This window comes from Lynx rufus, unplaced genomic scaffold (genome assembly GCF_022079265.1).
Source record: "Lynx rufus isolate CCGP_SWC_20201006 ecotype Redwood Valley unplaced genomic scaffold, mLynRuf1.p SCAF_2, whole genome shotgun sequence".
Lineage (NCBI taxonomy): Eukaryota > Metazoa > Chordata > Mammalia > Carnivora > Felidae > Lynx > Lynx rufus.
Genome location: NW_025814834.1, coordinates 79,250,662 through 79,274,548, shown reverse-complemented (window position 1 = coordinate 79,274,548; position 23,887 = coordinate 79,250,662). Strand labels below are relative to the sequence as shown.

The 23,887-nt window shown below is 35.8% G+C and overlaps 1 protein-coding gene across 5 annotated transcripts in view; it reads right to left on the bottom strand.

The window, feature by feature from the left end:
• STAM2 (signal transducing adaptor molecule 2) overlaps nt 1-23,887 on the bottom strand; it is a 50,984-nt gene that overhangs the window by 9,283 nt on the left and 17,814 nt on the right. For 3 of the 5 annotated variants that reach the window (XM_047083420.1, XM_047083422.1, XM_047083423.1), the window contains exons 2-11: nt 20,571-20,655; nt 19,130-19,205; nt 18,913-19,011; nt 17,839-17,985; nt 15,626-15,695; nt 14,846-15,032; nt 5,746-5,840; nt 3,082-3,164; nt 2,854-2,941; nt 1,795-1,849 (exon numbers count right to left, since the gene is read on the bottom strand). In XM_047083420.1, the coding sequence (XP_046939376.1) occupies nt 1,795-1,849; nt 2,854-2,941; nt 3,082-3,164; nt 5,746-5,840; nt 14,846-15,032; nt 15,626-15,695; nt 17,839-17,985; nt 18,913-19,011; nt 19,130-19,205; nt 20,571-20,655 (985 nt within the window). The remainder of the gene's footprint in view (nt 1-1,794; nt 1,850-2,853; nt 2,942-3,081; nt 3,165-5,745; nt 5,841-14,845; nt 15,033-15,625; nt 15,696-17,838; nt 17,986-18,912; nt 19,012-19,129; nt 19,206-20,570; nt 20,656-23,887) is intronic. The other 2 variants (XM_047083421.1, XM_047083424.1) reach the window with 2 other exon arrangements.

The following is a 23,887-nucleotide window of genomic DNA, read 5'->3' as shown; positions in this document are numbered from 1 at the left end:
ATAAAGAGTCAAAATTTGTTGAAGAACAGCAAGCGTTTTCCAGAACAAGAGCTGCATCTGTAGTCAGTGACCATGGGAAAGGAAAATGCCAGCTGGACTACTCAGAAACTGAAACTGAAGAGAGAACTGGTTAACAGGTGAGCTATGACTCAAAAAATTAACTCCTATCAGAAATGGTCGCTCTGATTTTTAACTGTGCTAGACCTTTTCCTTTGAAAATATTCCTTTTATCGATAAAAAAAAAGATTATGTATACTGTCATATCCTCTGCTTTTTCATTACATAGTATATCTTTCTATAATCAATAGATATTTATCAATGATAATGCTTTTTATTGTAGAATGTATGGATGTAATTATTTTTAAATCAATCTCACACTTAAAGACATTTTAGTTACTGCCAACTTGGTTGCTACAAACCTAATTTCAATAATACTGTGAAGAATAAGAGTTAAATCTTTGCGTATGTCCCTGTATACTTAGTATGGGCCTGAATTTACTGGGTTAAAGATTATGGACTATTTTTAAGGTCCAGAAAGGTTTATGATAATTGTACTCCTAGCCACACCTAAGGTAATACTGGCATTTTTCTTTTTTCTTTCTTCTTTTGTAAGTTTATTTATTTTTGAGAGACAGCACATGCAAGTGGGAGAGGGGCAGGGAAAGAGAATTCCAAGCACACTCAGCTCCGCCAGCACGGAGCCCCATGTGACTCAAATCCATGAACCATGAGATCATAATCAGAGCCAAAATCAAGATGCAGACACTTAACCCTGAGCCACCTGGGCGCTCCTGACATTTTTCTTTTTAATCCTCTCCAGTTTTATTATTCACTGACCATTAACACCCTTGCACTGAAATAAAAATAGGAGATGTGTTAAGTAGACATTTAATGCTTTTTCCAAAATAAAAATATGATGAAACTACCACCATCATTTCATTAATTTTTGATGGGTATTTATTTTTCATTTCTGTAGAAGATATAAGGAATTTATAAAAAATGTCTCATGGAAACAGATTATAATCTTCAGTGACTAAAAAAATCTTGCTGCTACTACCCTTCTCTGGTAAACGCAGATAAGAAGTAGTTCCTGTTCTTTTTGTGCAGTTTTATACTGTAGTTCAATAAACAGATTCCAGAAAGGGATGACAATGGAACACTAAAGCCTTGTCCTTGTCTTCCATTCACCATAGGTTCTCCCTGAGACTTCAAACAGAAAGCTCTGAGGAACCAAAGGAGGCAAAAATCAATGAAAAGTTCCAAATGCTGATAGTCTATCCTTCAGTGCTGTTGCTGTTTCTAAGGAAGAGTAAGACTACATGGAATAAGGAGATTAAAAGGATAACAGAAATACAAGGGAGAAAAATGAGGAGAGGTATGTGGACTGGAGTTAGCTTCACAAACCCAAGGGAAATTTCATTTGAAAGATTTACAAATACTACTTCTCATCACGCAGTAAGACAATGCTTGCCCAAGATCCCAGTTCTCAATCTGTGCTCTATTCAGTTTTTATTCCTCATTCCTCATTATCCCTCAATTCCAGTCCAAGTAAGAAAATGAAAGTTGGCACCATAAGAGCAAGAACCCACAATTCTACGTATACTATATGGCCATGGAAGAAAACTGCTACCAAAATGAAAAGTACCACCTTACTATTCACTTGTAAGAGTTTTGGAAACTGAGAAACAATTTCAACAGATTGAACAGTTCCACAAAACTCAGTCTAAAATTTTGCCAAAAAACAAGTAATCAAAAGAAAATTATACTTGTTATTCCCTTAACAAAGAATCTCACCGATCAATCTCTTCAAGTTTTTCATCTATCATTGGACCCATCTGTTGGCAGATATCTGTAAATACAAAAACACTTTTGAATCTTGAAACTTAAACCAGTTTAAGTCAATTTCAAAAGCTTCTGACAATGGACCACATCAATATACAACACCATGCATAATATAAAGAAAATGAAATTTATGCTAGAGAAACGACTATGAAAGACCTAATTTTAATACTGTTCATCACCAATATTAATATCATACAACCAAAGGCAAAGTCATAATCAAAAGAGAAATCCCACCATGTCCCACCAAGTAAGTGCTAACATTACAGACTATTAAATCTGGAGTTATCTTAAAATCTGGAAAACTATTATTAGCTACGCATATTAACTTGAGTCACAATGTATAAAATATATAATTATGTACAGATTAGATATGAACTTTTTCATGTATTTAAGCCATTTCAAAATCAAACATTTTGTGCATTTCCAAATGTAAACACTGATACAATGAATAGAGTAGTATCCTGTATTTATAATTAGACTTTATTCTACAAAAAGATTTAAGAAGATTTATCCATTTATCAGAGATTTTTCTGATTAAAGGATTAAAAAAAGGCATAAAAACATTTGTTTTGTTTCAAATTTCTGGGGATTAAAAGGACACAGCATGCATCAAATGACTACATTACAAAATTAACACAGACCATATATAATTTTGCCCTTTAAAATCATGATACAAGAGAATTAAAAGAGAAATAAGAATTGCTAAAATTTTAATTTAATTAATTTAATATGTTCTTATTCTTAATTCTGTCCTTTTTCAGATTGCAAATCTCTTCATCCAGTATCCCTGGTGGGTTTACAGAAAAACAAAGACTTCCTTCTTGAACAGGATAGGCAGGTTTGTAACATCTTCCAAATCATATATTTACTATTTTACTATACTGGTCTGTTTTCCACCAGAGAGAGAGTTCTAATTTATAGACGCAAACACAAAGCAGAAGATATTTAAGACATTATAAACAACTAAAATATTAAATGACAATGAAGTAATCCCTAACACTCATTAAGTACCTTCTAAATCCAAGAGGTCTTGGGAGTCTGGTTTTGAATCTGTTGGATCTATACTCTGGAGTACCTGCAGGGCTCTATCCATCTTATCCTAAAAAAGTAAATGGGCACTTTAAAAACGCAAAAGCTTTCATTTCAATGAACATAAAAATTACTCTTTCCAAGTATTCTCAAGGATAATAGATTTTAAAGTATTGATAGTTTAACTATTAAACAAAAGAAGAACTCTACCTCATCTATATAAACAGGCTCAGGCTCTGATTTCTTAATTTCCTCCTCCTCCTCATCAATTACATTCAATTTGTCCACAGCTGCTATGGAAACAAAGTAAACTTTAAGTTCCTCAGCATTTACTTTGGTATTTTAGTTACTAATATATAAGTAGCCTGTGATTATCCGTAAGAAAAAAAAAAAAGGAACTCTTCAGTCATCACATTTCATAGGTAACATACATTATTTCATGTGTTCATCCACTCATGCCACAGACATTTATTAGCCCTTACTACTATGTGTCAGGTATTGTTCTAGGCATTGGATATACAGAGTGAATAAAACAGACCAGAATCTCTGCCCCAATGGAACTTACCTTCTAGTGGAACAAGTGAGCAATATTAACGGGAACTGTCATTATAGGCATTTTCTGAAAAACTGAGTGTTTTTAACACTAGGGTTAGAGTCAAATATATGAGCTCCTTCAGTACACTTTCCTTGCTATAAAAATGTATTTCCCATATGAACAAAAAAACACTCGATTTCATCTTCACAATAAGAAAAAAATATCCAATTTAAACCTAACTTTGATAATAGGTTAAAAAAATTTTTTTTAATGTTTATTTATTTTTGAGAGAGACAGAGAGACAGAGTGTGAGGGGGGCGGGGCAGGGCAGAGGGATGGAGACACAGAATCGAAAGCAGGCTCCAGGCTCTGAGCTGTCAGCACAGAGCCCGACACCGGGCTCCAACTTGTGAACTGCAAGATCATGACCTGAGCCGAAGTCGGACGCCCAACTGACTGAGCCACCCAGGCGCCCCACTTTGATAATAGTTTTAAAGCAATAGGAAAAAAAAAAAAAAACGCCTTTCATAAAGAGAAGGTTAAAAGATAATACATAAACATACATATCCAGAAAACTATTTAAATGTTCACTAGAGTGCTGCTATAATGTACTGTATTTTAATAAATTTTGATAATAAAATTACAATAAAAACCTACCTTGCCCCTAATCCAAAAATCTCTGTGCTCTGTAGGCCACATTGAAGACACTGTGTTCTCTCTGAAGAGTATATAAGGTTTCCAAGAAAATATATAAATACACCCCCCACCCCAGAAAAAAGAAAAATCTCTATAACCAAAGGATTTTTGAGTCCTGATAGCTGCTTACTTCAAATATGTGGCTAACTTTCAAACAGGTCCTAAGGAGCAGAGCTCAATATAACATGAGGATGTACTGAAAAACCAGAGTATTTTTTACTTTTAAAACCACAGCTCAATCTCTCCAGCCTATGCCAACGGGAAATTTCTATGTAGGATCCCCTGAGCATGGTCTCACCAAGTTATTAAAAACAGTGCCTCCAATTTTCATAACTACTTAGTTTACAGAAATAAAAAGTAAAAATACAGGCAAAGTGCTCAGTCTTTTAAATGAGTCTTTACATCTTTCAACTTTAACTGAATGCCATCACTCCATACAAAGATATTACACACAATGCACAGAGCTTTCACAATTTAAGTTTTTTCCCTAAAACCGATAATACAGACTAGCACTGACATGTCCCACAAGTCAGTTTAAGTACATCTAAGAGCAGACCAGCAGACTTTAGAATCATGGCTCTAGCACCTACTAACCTCATAAACCCTTAGCCTCGGTTTCTTTATCTGAAAATGGGGTAACAAAAGTACCTATCTCACAGACTTGTGAGGATTAAATGAAATAGTGCAAGCCAAGGACTTTGCACAATACCTAATAAATGAGTACTCAAGAGGAGCCTGGGTGGCTCAGTTGGTTGAGAGTCCAACTTCAGCTCAGGTCATAATCTCATGGTTTGTGAGTTCAAGCCCTGCGTCAGGCTCTGTACTCACAGCTCAGAGCCTGGAGCCTGCTTTGGATTGTGTGTGTGTGTGTGTCTCTCTCTCTGCCCCTACCCAGCTCGTGCACTGTCTTTGTCTCTGTCAGCTGTTCTTTACATTCAGTTCCCCCCACCTTCCTGCCTGTGTAACAAATGGAAGCTTTCTCTGCATGGTTGACAGAAGATCTGAAGCAGGAACCTACAGTCTTAATTATACTGCTGTATTATTGCTTCAAGGTCCCAAGTTCCCTGATCAAATCAAGGTGAGGAAAAGTCTAAAATTTAGGAGTACTCCTAACCCTTGTAATCACACTTGGCACTTGTCAACCAGCCCCCCACCATGCCACCTACTCCCTTCAGTACTATGGTTCAGTGATGAATAAAATCCATATTCTATACTGAACTGACACACACTGTCTCTTAAACCATAATTATGCTGATTTAAATATTTACATGGTCATCACAGATTGTTTTATGCCTTCTATGTAACTATGTACATTAATTATAAAGGGGTTTAAAATAAAATAAAATAATTCTTGGAAATGACCTGGGATAAATTAACCCCTTAACTTGTTAAGAAGTAAGCTAAACTGTAGTGTCTATAAATAATTTAAAACAAGAGTTAAATGCCAATCTACTTTGTATTCAAAATTGAACCAGGGCACCTGCCTGGCTTAGTCGGTAGAACATCTGACTCTTGATCTCAGGGTTGTCAGTTCAAGCCCCACGTTTGGTGTAGAAATTACTTAAAACAAACAAACTAAACCATAAACTTCAAATGTAAAAAATTTTAATAGATTTACTCTTCACCCTTAAAATTTAACTTACCTGCCTCAGACTCTATGTTTAAATTAGTTGTTACAAAATTAGATGGGAAGAGTCCTGTTCCTCTGTGATTTTCTCCTTTCCACCAATTGGCATCACTGAAAATACAGTACAAAAATGTCATTTGTTCCTATACATTTTAGTACACTAATGGCAAGAAGAATTAAAATAAAAATTAAATTTAGCTTATTTTGAAAATAATACCTCATATCCAACTATATTTAAACAGTTCTTATACTTAATAAAAGATACAAAAAAGCACAAATAAAGCAAACATCCATATTCCTATATTAAAATTTAGAACCATTAGCAAGTGATCATATCGGATTCTGGGCTTTAAAATAGTAATAAAAATTATAGGTAACACTGAATCCTCTTTATCAACAACCCCAAGTCCCAATCCCACATCTAACCTGCCAAACCACTACCATAAAGCTGGTATGTGGCCTTCCTGCAAGTGTATTTTTTATTTGTTTACAGATACTTATAGCAAAGTCTATAGATATATTAACCATTATAGATTTCTACAATTCACTTTATTATTTTCATATCTTATTTATCCCTTTTAAAGACTCATTATACAAACACAGTATATTTGATTTACTGATCTCCATAATGATGGACACTTAAATGTTTCCAACCTTTTACCATTATAAGGATTGGAGTGATGATCATTCTAGATTCTAGTGCACACAAGCAACAATTCTTTAGGCTTATTCACACACATGGACTTGCTGGGCCAAAGGATATAAACATTTTCCATTTTACCAAATACTGCCAAATATTCTCAAAAGTGGTTGTAGCCATGCACCATCCTCCTTCCCTGAGCAACATGTGAGAATGTCTTTTTCCCTCACCTGTGTTAACTGTCCAAGCAACACTTGCTATCAGACAGGAGAGAAATCCTATCTCATGGCTGTGCTCATTTGCACTTCCTGAGCATGTGCATGTGTTGCTGGCCATTCAGACTGCCTCTTCTGTAAACTGCTCATTCATGTTTTCTGTCCATTTTCCTTTTCCCACTGGGCCATTTATTTGTTTTCATGGATCTATAGGGGTTCTTTATATATTCTGGATAGCAACTGTTTGTCTGAATTATGTAAATGTCTTCTCTCAAACTGTTACTTGTCTTTTAACATACATTTATGGTTTCTTTTATCGCATGGTGTATTTCGTTTCATGTAATCAAATTTAGCAATCTCTTATGGTTTATAGTTTTCTTAAAAGAAATCTTTCACTATCCTTGAGCTTCTAAATCTGTTTTCCTATATATTTAATAGTTTTAGGTCTTCTTTTTTATCTCTCCCCTGTGTGTAAGTCTTTAATCATTTGGAATGAAACTGTATGTACTATGTGAAGCTGAATCAAAATTTTATTTGTACTGTATAAAAAGCTATTAATCTCAGCAAAAATTTATTGAATAGTACATCATTTTTTCTACTGATTTATAATATTCTATCTTAAGCAGGCTGCTATCTGTTCATGAGCAGATGGATCTGGATTCCATTCTGTTGAACAGTCTATATATTTATTTACTACAGCTTGTTAATATGCCTTGATACTTGGCAGGGAAAGTACTCTGTCTTGCATACTTTCATATTTCCATATTAATGTTAAAATTAAAATGTTTTCAAGTTCTCTGGGGAAAAAAAAAAAGTCCTGTTGGGATTTTAATTAAAAATGCACTGGGGTGCCTGGGTGGCTTAGCCAGTTAAGCACCAACTTCAGCTCAGGTCATATCTCATGGTTTGAGTTTGAGCCCCGTGTTGGGCTCTGTGCTGACAGCTCTGAGCCTGGAGCCTGCTTCAGATTCTGTGTCTCCCTCTCTCTGCCCCTCCTCCATTAACATTCTGTCTGTCCCTCTCTCAAAAATAAAATAAACATTAAAAAACTTAAGGGGCAACTGAGTGGCCCAGTTCGTTGAGCATCCGACTTCGGCTCAGTTCATGGGTTTGAGCCCCACGTCGGGCTCTGTGCTGACAGCTCAGAGGTTGGAGCCTGCTTTGGATTCTGTGTCTCCCTCTCTTTCTCTGCCCCTTCTCTGTTCATGCTCTGTCTCTCAAAAATAAATAAATATTAAAAAAAATTTTTTAAGTTAAAAAAATAGTAATTAGAAATGCACTGTGTTTATGCATTAATATGGGAAAAATGACATCTTTAGAACATTAAAGTTTTCTTCACCATGAACATGGTATCTCTCTCCATTTATATTTATCTAAACGGGTGCCAGAGTGGCTCAGTCGGTTAAGCGTCCGACTTCGGCTCAGGTCATAATCTCACAGGCTGTGAGTTTGAGCCCCGTGTCAGTCTCAGAGCCTGGAGCCTGCTCCAGATTGTTTCCTTCACTCTCTCCGCCCTTCCTCCACTCATGCGCTCTCTCTCAAAAATAAAAAATAGGGGCGCCTGGGTGGCGCAGTCGGTTAAGCGTCCGACTTCAGCCAGGTCACGATCTCGTGGTCTGTGAGTTCGAGCCCCGCGTCGGGCTCTGGGCTGATGGCTCAGAGCCTGGAGCCTGGTTCCGATTCTGTGTCTCCCTCTCTCTCTGCCCCTCCCCGTTCATGCTCTGTCTCTCTCTGTCCCAAAAATAAATAAACGTTGAAAAAAAAATTAAAAAAAAAAAATAAAAAATAAAATAAAAACATTACATTTATATAAATATATTATATGTATATATTTCTTTATATCTTTCAAAGAATTTTATAACTTTCTCCATAAAGTCCTTATATATCTTTATTAGGTTTATTTATCCCTAGATCATCTATATTTTTTATTACTACTGAGAATGGCAATTTTTTTCTATTTTCTAAAAGCTGTGATTAAAGCACCCCCTGATTTCTGTATGTTGAGCTTGTATCCGACAACCATGAACTCTTACCAATTTTAATGGTTTGTTCATTGATTCTCTTGGATTTTCTATATGGACAATCATAGAATCCAGAAAGGATAATTTTGTCCACTCCTTTCCAAAAATTGACTTATTGAGCAGACATTCTTAAAAATGAAACTTCAGGATGAATTAACTTCTACGATTCTGAAACATAATTTGACTTAAAAAGTACCACAAAGTGGACTCCTGGGTGGCTCAAAGAGTTGGGCATCCAACTCTTGATCTTGGCTCAGGTTATGATCTCGCGGTTCATGGGTTCGAGCCCTACGTCGGGCTCCGCACTGACAGGAGCCTGCTTGAGATTCTCTGTTTCCCCCTTTCTGCCCCTCCCCTGCTTGTGCTCTCTCTCTCTCTCTCTCTCAAAATAAATAAATAAACTTAAAAAAAAAAAAAAGTACCATGAAGATGCAAGCTATGTATCATCCAAATTTTTAAAACCAGAAAATAATTGATGTATTAACAATTGTAATATATCATGTCTGCTGATGTCTATTTAGAATGAGAAATTCTCTCTTACACACATGCTTTTTTAAATTAAACCTTCCATGTTAAAAAGGACAGCTGAACTCAGAGCAATTTTTATATAAAACCAGAAACTTCAAACCTATGAAATGGACACACAGATTTGAACTTATCAACAATTTTATATGTAGCCTTCCCCAGGCTTGATGAAACATAAAAGCAGACAAAACAACCAAATGCCATGTCAAAGCATGATGACTCCTTCCTAGCCCTAACCCAGCTCTACATTCTCTCCACTGACAATGAGTTGATTCTTTGGAATGTTAATGATACAAAATACTGTTCAATTTTTAAATTTCTAAATTAAGGTAATTCAGCACAGTAATTTTACACAAACTGATCATTAAACACAGCATTTATATTTAGCTTTTTATATTAAGTAAAAATAAATCACAGCTGAGTGAAAAATGATAAACACAGAAACTTCACTGTCAATGAACTGATCATTCAGCTAACACTTAGAAAAGACTACCAAAGAGAGGACAAGTGACATTAGACTAAGCAATGAAGTTACAAAGCTAATGGAGATAGGGTTTCTGCCCTCAAGAACGAAAATCTAGTGCAGTATTTTTCAACCCTCTCATACCAGTTAAGAACATGTTACCTTGCTTTACCTTGTAGGATTTGTTTTCTCCTTCTCCCTTCCTCTCAAAATCAACTCATGTAGCCGGACAGACATGTAGAGCAGTGACTGCAGTATAGTATGAAAAATGCCACTATGTTCAGGGATGTATAGCAGCAAAGAGAAACTATTTCTAACTACTGGAAACTAACAGCAGAGAAGATTTAAAGGCTTCTAAGAAGATATAAAATCTACATGGGTTTTGAAGATTAAGCAGGCAGTGCCAGGAAGAAAAGGAAATTAGGGTTATGGAAATAAAAATGACATTCTCTATTACCATTATGAATAAGCAAGAAAATAAATATACAAAGAAACAGAAAACTGCACACTAACAAAAAACAAAGTTATCCTGGCTCATTTTAGGTCTCAAAAAATGAATATTTTGAAATGAATATTATGAAATATATATAAAAATATACATATTTTTTAATTTAGGGGACCAATCCTTCTAAAGCCTGGACTCCCTTGCAAATCTTCCTTGCAAGTAAACTTCCTTTTCTTTTCTAAATGTGTCTGCCTCTTTCGACAGGAGTTTCCAGGAATAAAGAATCAAATGTGCAATGCTGCACAGGATCTAATCACAATATGGCATTTTTGGAAATGCAAGAATTCTACTTGATTATTTGAAATAATACATAAAGAGTCAGCAAGGAGTGGTGAGATAAAGCTAAAAATGTAGAAAGTGAAAAGCTTTTTTAGTATACTCTGTTAATAAGAAATGTGTGCCTTTTCTATTAGTTCAGTGTTTCTTAAGCTGAAATCCAAGAATGATGTAGCTTCAAGCAACTTCAAGTTCCGTACGTGAAAATTTTAATTTTGTGCTTTCATTTCCACAGCAATATGAAAACAATGAAGATGGGCATATTCTGAATCATTTAGATGAACTTCTTTCAACTGAAGACTGCCATTTAACTTTTTTTAATTTTTTATATTTTTTGCCATTTAACTTTAATACCCAAGTTTGCATTTGAGCTTAAAAACCTTTGCAAAGATAATCCATCATCCAGAATGATAACATGTAACCTATAGGTGTTGAGGAGGTCTATGGCAATTTTAAGATTGGGGTAGCCAATCAAATGACTGTAATCAACCTACATATTCCACCATATTCATGTTGAGTCTCTTAGAAGTTACTAAGAAAAAAGTTCTTTTTTATAGTGTTAAGTCTCCACTGAAAATAGTTTTATATGAGTCTAAGTTGTTAAATGTATTTGTGCCTAATTAAACATGTGTGAAAAGACACATGCAGCACAGCAACATAACCCTTTACTCATGGCAAGCCTGTAGACTATAATAGGAGTATAATGCCACGTGAACACCAAATGATGTCAAGGGATACAGTATGCATGAAGGATTCATGACAATTACAAAAGAAAAAGTCAGAGAATTGAGTTATTATAGCACAGGGTAGTAGAAGCCTACTGAAGATAAGTGATAAAGTATCTGTGCCATTAATCAGTACCCTGTAAGTAGCAATTTATTTTCGAATATTTTCTCACTAGATCAAATACTCAAAATTTGAATCTTAGAGCAAAAACTACTCATTTTATAGTTTTCTTTCCATTTATTTTATAAATGTCTTTAATTTTCTAGTTGCAGAGAGTATTTAAAGTATAAACTTAAGTTCCTTTGTAAATATTCTAACTAAAACTACACTAAGAAGCCTGACATTTCAGACTGTCAGTGTTCAGAGCCCACACTACTTAGTTGTCGTCTTCTTTTTTTTAAATGTTTATTTACATATTTCTTTAGAGAGGGAGACAGAGAATGAGCAGGGAAGGAGCAGAGAGAGAGGGAGACACAGAATCCAAAACAGGCTCCAGGCTCCGAGCTGTCAGCACAGATCACAACGCAGGGCTCAAACTCACAAACTGTGAGGTCATGACAAGACAAAGTTGGACGCTTAACCGACTGAGCCACCCACGTGCCCGTTTATTTATTTTTGAGAGAAAAAGAGACAGAGCATGAGCAGGGGAGGGGCGGAGAGACAGGGAGACACAGAACCTGAAGCAGGCTCCAAGTTCTGAGCTGTCAGCACAGAGCCTGATGCAGGGCTCAAACCCACGAACCGCGAAATCATGACCTGAGCCAAAGTCTGATGCTCAACCGACTGAGCCACCCAGGAGCACCAATATTTATTTACTCTCACTCAGGAGTCATGTGTTCCATTCTCAATGACTTAAAAAAAAAAAAAAAAATTCTTAAAAAAAAAAAAGATTATTTTCTTGATCACCTAAGAGACCTTCCTTTTCCTACTCTCAATTTCTTGCAAAATTTTTCCTATCCCATCAAAACCAAAGTTCACCTGAAATGAACTCTCAGCTTAAGCCTTCTTTCCCAGATGCTTGCATCCAGTACAAATCTGGTCTCTTCTGGACCCCAACATTGCCTCTTTTATGGCATTCAGTCTGCATTCCATACTAATACCTGTATAGAAATTTCAACTCCCTTACTTTAGATTTTATAAGACAGAACCGCATCCTCATTCATTTTCATATAAACAGAGCCTAGTACATAATACTTTTTCAATAACTATTTACTGCAGCAAAGTAACACTATTTTGTGTATATACTCATTTAAAAATGCACCAGACTAAATATCCTTACTAAGTTATTTGTAATGGATACCAAATGCATCTACAATCTCTGTTCACAGTATTAAGCTATTATGTCCACCCTTACTAAATTTCATCAACTTTTTAAAAAAAATTTTTTTTAATTTTATTTTTTATTTTTTAAAATTTACATCCAAATTAGTTAGCATATAGTGCAACAGTGATTCCAGGAGTAGATTCCTTAGTGCCCCTTACCCATTTAGCCCATACCCCCTCCCACAACCCCTCTAGTAACCCTCAGTTTGTTCTCCATATTTATGAGTCTCTTCTGTTTTGTCCCCCTCCCTGTTTTTATATTATTTTTGTTTCCCTTTCCTTATGTTCATCTGTTTTGTCTCTTAAAAGTCCTCATATGAGTGAAGTCGTATGACTTTTGTCTTTCTCTGACTAATTTCACTTAGCATAATACCCTCCAGTTCCATCCACATAGTTGCAAATGGCAAGATTTCATTCTTTTTGATTGCCAAGTAATCCTCCATTGTATGTATATATACCACTTCTTTATTCATTCATCCATCGACGGACATTTGGGTTCTTTCTATACTTTGGCTATTGTTGGTAGTGCTGTTATAAACATGGGAGTGCATGTGTCCCTTTGAAACAGCACACCTGTATCCCGTGGATAAATGCAATTTAGTGCAATTTCTGGGTCATAAGGTAGTTCTATTTTTAGTTTTTTGAGGAACCTCCATACTGTTTTCCAGAGTGGCTGCACCAGCTTGCATTGCCACCAACAACGCAAAAGAGATCCTCTTTCTCCGCATCCTCGCCCTATTTTTTTATGTTTATTTTTGAGAGAGAGGGAGAGACACAGCATGAGCAGGGGAAGGGCAGAGAGAGAGGGAGACACAGAATCTCAAGCAGGCTCCAGGCTCTGAGATGTCAGCACAGAGCCTGACGCGGGGCTCGAACCCACAAACTGCGAGATCATGACCTGAGCCGAAGTCAGACCCTCAGCCAACTGAGCTACCCAGGCACCCCACATCCTCACCCTATTACATAATACTTTTTCAATAACTATTTACTGCAGTAAAGTAACACTATTTTGTGTATATACTCATTTAAAAATGCACCAGACTAAATATCCTTACTAAGTTATTTGTAATGGATACCAAATGCATCTGCAATCTCTGTTCACAGTAATAAGCTATTATGTCCACCCTTTTACTAAATTTCATCAACATTTTTTTTTACATTTATTTATTTTTAAGACAGAGAGAGACAGAGCACAAGCGGCAGAGGGGCAGAGAGAGAAGGAGACAAAGAACCCAAAGCAGGCTCCAGGCTCCGAGCTGACAGCACAGAGCCCAACGTGGGGCTCAAACTCCTGAACCAAGAGATCATGACCTGAGCCAAAGTCGGACACTCAACCGAGCCACCCAGGCGCCCCTCATCAACTTCTTTTAAAGGCAAAGTAAAAAACAGAATTAGGCCCAATAGAGACAGACCTACCTACCTACCTACCTACATACATTTATTTATTTTAAGTTTATTTATTTTTGAGAGAGAGAGAGAGAGAGAGAGAGACAGAGTGTGAGAGGAGGAGGAACAGAGAAAGAAGGAGATACAGAATATGAAGCAGGCTCCAGGCTCTGAACTATCAGCACAGAGCCTGACGCGGGGCTTGAACCTACAAACCGTGAGATCATGACCTGAGCCGAAGTCAGATGCTTAACCAACTGAGCCACCCAGGTGCCCCATGATCTACCCTTTTTTAGAAGTTGAAGTGTAGTTGACATACAATACTATATTAGCTTAGGTGTACAACAGATATATTCTTTACTGCAACTTTAAGTGATAGAGTAATTGTGAGGGAGGGTACAGTAGCAGATTTAGAATTAGAGAAGACCTGAGCATAGCTTTTGGTTGCTTTTACCAAAGATAATATAGCTGTATTTCTTCCTAAATTTTTTTACCAGTTTTTTTTTGATATACACAACTCCCAGTGCAAATGGATTCAGAGGACCAAATATTTATGCTTCACAATTGTGATAAGTAACATTATTTAATACATCTTTTATCCAAGATATAGAGAATACTACCAAATTTAACAAAACAATAACAAACTCACATTACCTAGTCTAACTAACTTTTATTTTTATTTTTTAATTTATTTATTTTGAGAGAGAGAGAAAGAGCATAAGCAGGGCAGGAGCCGACAGAGAGGGAGAGAGAATCCCAAGCAGGCTCCACGCTGTCAGCACAGAGCCCGATACAGGGCTTGATGTCACGAAGCATGAGATCATGACCTGAGCTGAGCTCAAGAGTCAGACACTTAACCAACTGAGCCATCCATGCATCCCTGATTAAATTTTATTTTAGAAAAAAATTAAGGTATGAAAAGGCTCTATTATGATTTAAATATACTAAGTCAAAGACCTTAATATCCATATTCTAAATTAAGAATATTATACTTAATAACTTCAAAATATTCCAGAAATAAAGATAGAAAACTTACCTGTCATCCAAAACAATAATAATTTCACCGTGTTTAAAAGTAAGTTCATTGTCCTCAACGGCTTCAAAATCGTATAAAGCTCTCACTTTCCTTGCAACTTTATTATTTAACTGAATTTCTGCAGATGGATATAAGGATTTTGTTTCTGTGTGCTGCTGCTTCTGCTCTTGTAATGATAATTCAATAGCTAATTTGAAAAATTAAAATGCAAAAAACAAGATAGCCAAAATTAATTCTGATTTTTTTAAAGCAAAAAAGAAATACTTTTAATGTAATACTTAATAAGAATAAATCAAGTTGAGTATTTCATTTGTCCAATTAAATGCTAAACAGTTAACTTTTTTGGAGTGTGGGAGGACAGGGCAGAGAATCATGACATTTTTTAAAATAAAGTTTTTGCTCATTCCTTATTATCACAGTCTGTCATATACAGCAGCTATTATTTTTATAGCAAACAGATTGTGACATTATAATATGGGTAGCTTTCCATATAGGACAAGCCGTGAACATATTTCTGTGCTTGACTCATAACTTTGGCATTAAAGAAAAGGTGAAATGAAATCTCTCCAAAGGTAAGACATTAAATACGTATTATTGACAATGATTATGAATTAAATCATTCTTGTATCATGTTAATTGTTTTCCTTACTTTTCAGACCCTACTAGATATGGGGCAAAATTGTAAAAGCATACCCAGTTTGATTATAATTTTTATTTAAATAAATTGTTCTGGCAAGGATGTTTTAAGCAATATTAAATTATACACGCTTGAGCATTTACCTTTAGCTATGTCTTCATCTTCTTTGTTTTTGTTCGATGATGTACCATTCTTGGCAGCAGCTGAGACAGTCTGTAAATGTATGAGTAAAATGAACACAACTACTGTTTCAAAGAAAACACAAGCTCTATAATTACTCGCACATGTTAATTTTTAAAAAGCTGACAAGAGTTTCTTCTAAAAGTGAAGTTCTTTGTAAAAATTTAAAGTAGCAGTTTTCAAATACTAAAATAAAATACCATGGTTTTCAAGAAAACATAATAAACTCACAAGGCACAAACTAGCTTACATTTTGCATAAATCTTAGTATATGACACAGATCATGGCATAGAGAAAATACTTAAACACAAATCTTTCCCAACTGGACTTTCCTAACCTCAACTGTCCAAGGTATTTTATTCAGTGAGGGACACTGAAGTCTAGGAGAGGCAGCAAGAAGCCATAATAATTACTGAAAAGAAGAGGGTGGATGGAGACAATAGGTGTGGTTCTAGGAATACTTATTAAGCTCTTTTAGTACCATTGTACTTGAATCATGGTGGCACCTCAGGCACATCAGAATTAGGAGGCTCATGCTTAAATTTAAAGGCATGGAAGACAGGGGTGCCTATGTGGCTCACTCAGTTGAGCTTCTGACTTCAGCTCAGGTCATCATCTCACGGCTCATGAGTTCGAGCCCCACGCTGGGCTCTGTGCTGACAGCTCAGAGCCTGGAGCCTGCTTCGGATTCTGTCTCTGTCTCTGTCTCTCTCTCTCTGCCTTTTCCCTGCTCAGGCTGCCTCTGTCTCACAAAAACAATTTTCAAAAATAAAAAATAAAAAATAAATTAAAAACAACGTTAAAGCCATGGAAGACAGAGATGTCCAGGATCCTGAACCATCAACCAGTTCGTTAAACACAGGTTTTTACCATAAGAGACTCTCCTAAAGACTGAGAACAAACTGAGGGTTGATGGGGGTGGGAGGGAGGGGAAAGTGGGTGATGGGCATTGAGGAGGGCACCTGTTGGGATGAGCACTGGGTGTTGCATGGAAACCAATTTGACAATAAGTTTCATATTTAAAAAAACACACACACAGGTTTTTAATGACATGCAGAAAGGACAAAGCAGAAAAATGCTTGCTTTTATTACTTATAAGGTTTTTGTCCCCAAATTCTCCCTTGAACCCTTAGTTCTGCTCAGCTATAAAGATTCTTTTTGACTGTGTAGTCTACAGTCCAAAGAAAAATAAAATATACAGTACTTCTCTTAGTTTCTTTCCCTAGTCCATATCCCAATATTAACTGGAAGGAAAGAGGCACTGAAGCAAAACTTAAGACAGTGTTTTTCTCCCACACTTAGACAGCCCACTCTGTGGCTTATTATCCTGACATTCACCCCTGTCCTACTAAAGCTATCTTCCCATCTCCTCAAATAAATTTCTAGTCTTATAGTTCCCCTTATCTATTTGTAAACCATTCCCTGCAGGCATATTCAGTCTTCAAAAAATTGGTGTTGAGCTTTCTCAATTCCATAAACTTGTTTGTATCATTCTTCCCCCAGTAGGATCTCCTCTCCTGTCTACATACTGAAATGCATTCCAGTCTAAAAATTCTACCTCTTTACCACCCCAGTCTGTAGTTACCTTTCTCTCCTGGCATCCTGTCTTTGTTACCCATCCTACCCATCCCTCATCCATATGTGTCACTTATAATTTAGTTATTTTTCACCTGTCTATAACAATCCAACTTTACTATAAATTTCTCAAACATAAGGGCTCCCTCATACATATATGCCTTTTGCATGACTCTAGACTTAGAGTAGCATTAAACAGATTACTTATGGCTGATTCACTTTTCAAAGTTCTGATAAGTATAAGACATTCACTCAAGAGGGGCACCTAGATGGCTCAGTCTGTTAAGCAGTTGGGTCATGGTTTCGGATCAGGTCATGATCTCACGGTTTATGAGTTTGACCCCACACTGAGCTCTGTACTGACAGTGATAAGCCTGCTTGGGATTCTCTCTTTCCCTCTCTCTCAAAATAATAAACTTAAAACAAAAAAAGAAATTCACTCAACAATTAGAACATCTACTAATATAAGGCGCTATTTCAGATAGGCACCTGGAGAGTGGAGGTGGGAAATGATGATTAAGACAGACTTTGTCCAGCCTTTATATGTTACGTACCTTCAAAATAGTATAAGATCAACCATGGGTGTAAGTGAATCTCTTACCTGAGAACCTGCTGGAGGAAAAGTAATTCCTTCTTCTTTCATAGATTTAATAGTTGCAGATATTAGACTAAACTGAGGATCCTTCTGAAATTCTTCTGACCACTCCACCATTAAAGATTTCAGTTTTTCACACACTTTAGGATGAGCCTTTTAAGGGCAATGCAAAGAAAGAAATAAAACTATGGTTAAGTAATGGTTAAAGAACTTGAAACATTTAACAAAGAGAATTACCACCAAAATTAAACATCAACGAAAGTCCAGCAATCCTGAGCCTACATGAGTACTTGGTAAATGCCTATTTTTGCTTTAAGATAGAGTTATTTCTTGTAAAATTACCTTTTAAACATCAATTTCTAACTTACTATAATGACAACAGATTTTTTATATTCAGAGGTTATTTCTTGTTTTCTTAATATGCTCAACATTAGACTAAGCTTTTTATATCAACCAAACTAAAATTCTGGAATTTTACTAATAGCAACAGAACGGTGCTTCAGAGTTTCTATCCCAAGGATATCAATAACAAACCCTATTGTGAAAACACCCCCCGCCCCCCGTCCCGGCTCTGCTCTAAAGTAAAGACCCCCTTTGCTTGTTATCTATAATGTGAATCTGGACAGGATAGTGGTAGTTTGGACTTTGAAGGTACGGAAACCTAGATCTGAACCTCAGCTGTGCTACTTACTAGTCACATGACCTAGGACAAGTTACTCAACTTCTCTCTGAGGCTCAGTTTCTGTATTGATAAAAAAGGAATGACAAGAGAATCTAACTTCTAAAAGTTATTAAGAGCATTAAACAAGATAGTATATGTAAAATTCTTAGAGCAGTGACTGCTTACTAACTCTCAAAAAAGAAGAGCTATTATCACTAGTATATATGTTTTGGAAAGAAAAACAGGTTTTGGTGCTTCAAATGAAAACATCAAGTTTTAGAAAAGGAAGTTTATTTCATCTCAAACTTATCTAAAAATTATTTCATTTATAACAATTTTATTAACGCTATATGGAGTTAAAATGACATACAGTATATGCACTTTTTAATGACTTAAATTCTTCTCTTTTTAAAATTTACCTTATTTTTTATCACAGCACGTACTTCTGTTGCAAAATCACGGGAACATACTTCTAAATGAAATATCTTTCCACAGTTTGCCACACAAGCCCCAAGAAGCTATTAATTAAAATAAAAATCAATATACAAATGTTGAGATATTATCTTATTTAACTTACTGAAATAAATACACATTTAAAATTTGGGTCAAATAATAAATAACATGACTTTTACTTACAGTTAACGCCTGCAGAGCAACATGAGGAACCTTATGATTTACCCTTTTCATTATGGCTTTTAGGCAATCTTTTGCTCTAAGAAAAAAATGAAGAAGGTTAAGGATTTAGTCAGAATTTCAACTTAAACATTAAAAATATAAGGCCTACCAAATAACTTTAAATTTAAAAATAAAATCCTGCAAGGGCACCTGGGTGGCTCAGTCAGTTAAACTTCTGACTCTTTGGATTTCAGCCCAGGTCATAATCTCACAGTTTGTGAGATCAAGCCCCATGTCAGACTCCATGCTAACAGCTCCCTGGAGCATGTTTGGGATTCTCACTCCTTTTTCTCTGCCCCTCCCCCATGTGTGCATGTGCTCTCTCTCTCAAACATTAAAAAAATATTTCCTAAATTGTACACCATAAACTAGTATTACACTGTGTATTAAATAACTGGAATTTAAATAAAAACTTTGTCCCCCCCCCCCCCCCAACAATATTTTCCACTGTCCACTTTCCTGGGCCTTAATATTTACCAATGCCTTCCAGTGATTTAGCACTGTCCTCCCCTGCTTGCTTGCATACACGTGCGCACAGGCTCTCTCTCTTTCTCTCTCTCAAAATAACGTTAAGTAAATGAGTAAATAAATAACATCCTGCAAACTTCATTTCATTAAAGGATTAAATCTGTAAAATGATTCTACACAATCTTTCGTTCATAGAACTGCAGGACTCAAAAAAAAAAAAAAAAAAAAAAAGGAGCTTGCTGTAAACGTTGTATATTCCCCAATCAAGAGCCAAATCATTTCCAAAAGATCAACACAAAAAAACTATGTCATATAAATTACCTTTTTTCTTCAAGACAGGTTTAGTGTTCAGACAACAAATTCTTATCATAAAAAAAATTACCGAGACATAGTCTTCAAAGTTTTCAGTATAAACATGTATGAAGGTACTTTGAAAAGTTGTAATGTTAAAACAAATACTTTCATCAGTCTGCTAAACTTCTAAAGTATAGATCAGTTCAGCTTACTTATTGCATTCTCTCCCAAAAGCACTTTTTTATATTCACTTTTTCATCATATTATTTTCATCTATTATCAAAGAGCTTTTTCAGTATATTACCTACTATATTATTATATTTATCTACTTTATTAAAAGGCTCCCATACATGTCTAAGTCACAGGGGAATTCCCTAAACAACTTTCATTGTTAACACGTGTTCCTATTGCGTAAAAGCCCTAATTACATATTTTAATATGTCTCAGGTTTTCAGTTGAACTCTTTTCCATTTGTTCTTTCATGATAAGGTTAGTCCCATAAATCTGGCCACCAGGATCTCTTTACTTTTGTCCCCCAAAAGTAAACAGTAAAATCCCATTTTCCTCTCAAAGTTGTATCAGGCAAAGAGACAGGTAATTAAGCTCCTAGACATTCACCATGCATGACTGGGCATCTTACCCGTTAGGAGTGCTCCCAACTTTGTCACATATGTCCATAATAAGACTCCAATCTTCTGTAGTGTTGTACTCATTTGTGGCTTTTTCTATAAAATATCAGCACACACAAAAATTAGGACATCTCAATTAACAATAAAATACCAAAAAAGGCACAGTAGTTAAAACCTTTTCTTTTGCCAAATATAAAAGAACTACAGAAAAATTTCAGAAGATAAAGTATTTTCAACTTTAAATTGTATAGCTATATGAATTAAATGTTCTAAGGTACACCAATAAAATTTCTTCTAAACAGTGAAATAATACTAAATAAGTTACAAATCAGCAATAATTCTATAAAATTCTAGGGGCGCCTGGATGGCTCAGTCAGTTAAACGTCTGATTCTTGATTTTGGCTCAGGTCATGATCTCACGGTTCACAAGATGTGCTGTCAGCACAGAGCCCACTTTGGATTCTCTGTCCCCCTCTCTCTCATGCTCTCTCAAAAATAAACAAACATTAAAAACAACAACAACAACAACGCTTTGGGGCTCCTGGGTGGCTCAGTCGGTTAAGTGTCCAGTTAAGCGTCCAACTTCAGCTCAGGTCATCATCTCATGGTTTGTGAGTTGGAGCCCCGCGTCAGGCTCTGTGCTGACAGCTCAGAGCCTGGAGCCTGCTTCGGATTCTGTGTCTTCCTCCCTCTCTGCCCCTTACCCACTCACCCTCTCTTTCTCTCAAAAATAAACATTGAAAAAAATTTTTTAAAAAACCAATGCTTTTGCAAATAGTGAACAGTAATCCACATTTTCTTATATGATGATATATATTTTTAAGGCTTTCTTTCAAATTAGAATTTGATAGGATTTTTTTAAAGCTTATTTTTTTATTTTTTAAAAAAAATTTTTTTAACGTTTTATTTATTTTTGAGACAGGGAGAGAGAGAGCATGAACAGGGGAGGGTCAGAGAGAGGGAGACACAGAATCTGAAACAGGCTCCAGGCTCTGGAGTGGTCAGCACAGAGCCCGACGCGGGGCTCGAACTCACGGACCGCGAGATCATGACCTGAGCCGAAGTCGGCCGCTTAACCGACTGAGCCACCCAGGCACCCCTAAAGCTTATTTTTGAGAAAGAAAGAAAGACAGAGGGCACAGAGGAAGGGCAGAGAGAGAGGGAGAGAATTCCAAGCAGGTTCAGCGCTCACAGCATGGAGCCCCCGACATGGGGCTCATCTCATGGTTCATGAGATCATGACCTGAGCCAAAGTTAGAAACTTAACCAACTGAGCTACCTGGGTACCCAACAAAAGCATTGTTTTTAAAGGGCAAAAGAGGAAAATGATTAATAAAATAACAGTAAATTCATACAACAGAATATGAAAATTGAGTTATATATAACTAAATGTTCAAAAAATGTATAAATCCCAAAATATAATGATTTGGTTTATACTGAGTTTAAAAAGCTAATGGCAGAATATATGACATTCACATAAACTTTCTAAACAGCTTTACTGAGATACAGTTCACATAACAATACAACTCACCCAATTTAACGTGTACCATTTGATTTTTTTAGTGTATTCAGAGTTGTGCAACTATCACTATTATCTAATTCTAGAACATTTCACCACCCTAAAAAGAAGTCCATACCCATTGGCAGTCACAGCCCAATCTCCCCCCATAATCCCCACCCTAGATAACCACTAGTCTACTTCATATCTCTATAAATTTGCCTAATCTGTATTTCTCATATAAATAAAATCACACATGGTCTTTTGTGACTAGCTTCTTTCATTTAGTACAACGTTTTCAAGTTCATCTATGCTGAAGTATGCATCAGTACTTCAGTTATTTTTATGACTGAATAATATTCCATTTGTAGATCTACCTCATTGTATTTATCCATTCACCAGTTGAATATTTGGTCATTGTTTGGTTTTATTTTTTTTTAACTTTTTGGCTATGAGTAGTGCAATGCTACTATGAACATCTCTGTGCAAGTTTTGTGTGGTTTATACCTCTCTCTTTGGTATGTACCTAAGAAAAGTGCTGCATTGTATGGTAAAAAAATTCTGTATTTAATTTTTTTAGGAACTGGCAAAAGTTTTCCAAAGCAGTTGTTCCATTTTACATTCTCACTAGCAATATATGAATGTTTCATATAAGGTTGTAAAACATTAAAAAATACACTATAGTCTTTAGTGACACATACATAGGTAGTAAAAATATTTATAGCATACACATAAGAATGATAAATACCAAACTATCCGTCATCCTAGCAAACTAGGATGAGGGATCAAAACTGGGTACACATAGGGCGCCTGGGTGGCTCAGTCGGTTAAGCGTCCGACTTCGGCTCAGGTCGTGATCTCGCAGTTCGTGAGTTCGAGGCCCGCGTCGGGCTCTGTGCTGACAGCTCAGAGCCTGGAGCCTGCTTCAGATTCTGTGTCTCCCTCTCTCTCTGCCCCTTCCCTGCTTGTTCTCTGTCTCTGTCTCAAAAGTAAATAAACATTAAAAACTAAAAAAAAAAAAGGGTACGAGGCTTACTTGTATTTATAAAATTTTATTTATTAAGTTGTACATGAAATATCTAGAGATTATTTTATTCTCAGCATGTTTTTGTGGTCTGAAGTATTTCATAATCAAAATAACAATTAAAAAGTGAATTGTTAAAAAGCATGATGAGAATATCATCACTGAATTATGTTGCATTTTTACTTGATTGACTTTTACAAAATTTCAAAATCAGGAGATACTTCTTTTCTGCTAATATAGAGGGATAAGGATATAAAAATTATGACTTTAGCAATATTTTTAAATCTAATCTCTTTTAATAAACACATAATTTCAAATATGGTCAAACCTGAGTATTATATTCATATGGACTTATCACGGTGATAAGCAGGAAGGATGGTAGAATTCTAGAGCTGTTCCTTTTTTAAAAGGAATAATAAAAGCCAAAAAATAAACAGGCTTAGCAAACAGCTATACTTTACAAGTAGGAGAGAAAAATACAGAATCTAGTTAACCTCAGTTAAATGCCAGAACTCACTTTTAAAAACCATGCAAACTGCTTCACACTATTATAATGGATGGAAAGCAATTATTGTGACAAGTGTAATAAAATGACAAGCCAGAGATTTAAGAAATGTAATAGATTTTTGCCTACTATCAGTTCTAGACTCAAACACTAGGCTATGACATGGAAACTATTCGCGTCCAGCTTTTGTCCTTGTACAAAGATGACTAATTCTTCTACATGGGAAGTCAGACCAGGCTGTATATTTTAGAGGTTTAAAATATTTAACCACTTCTTTTCTTTTCTTTTCTTTTTTAGAGAG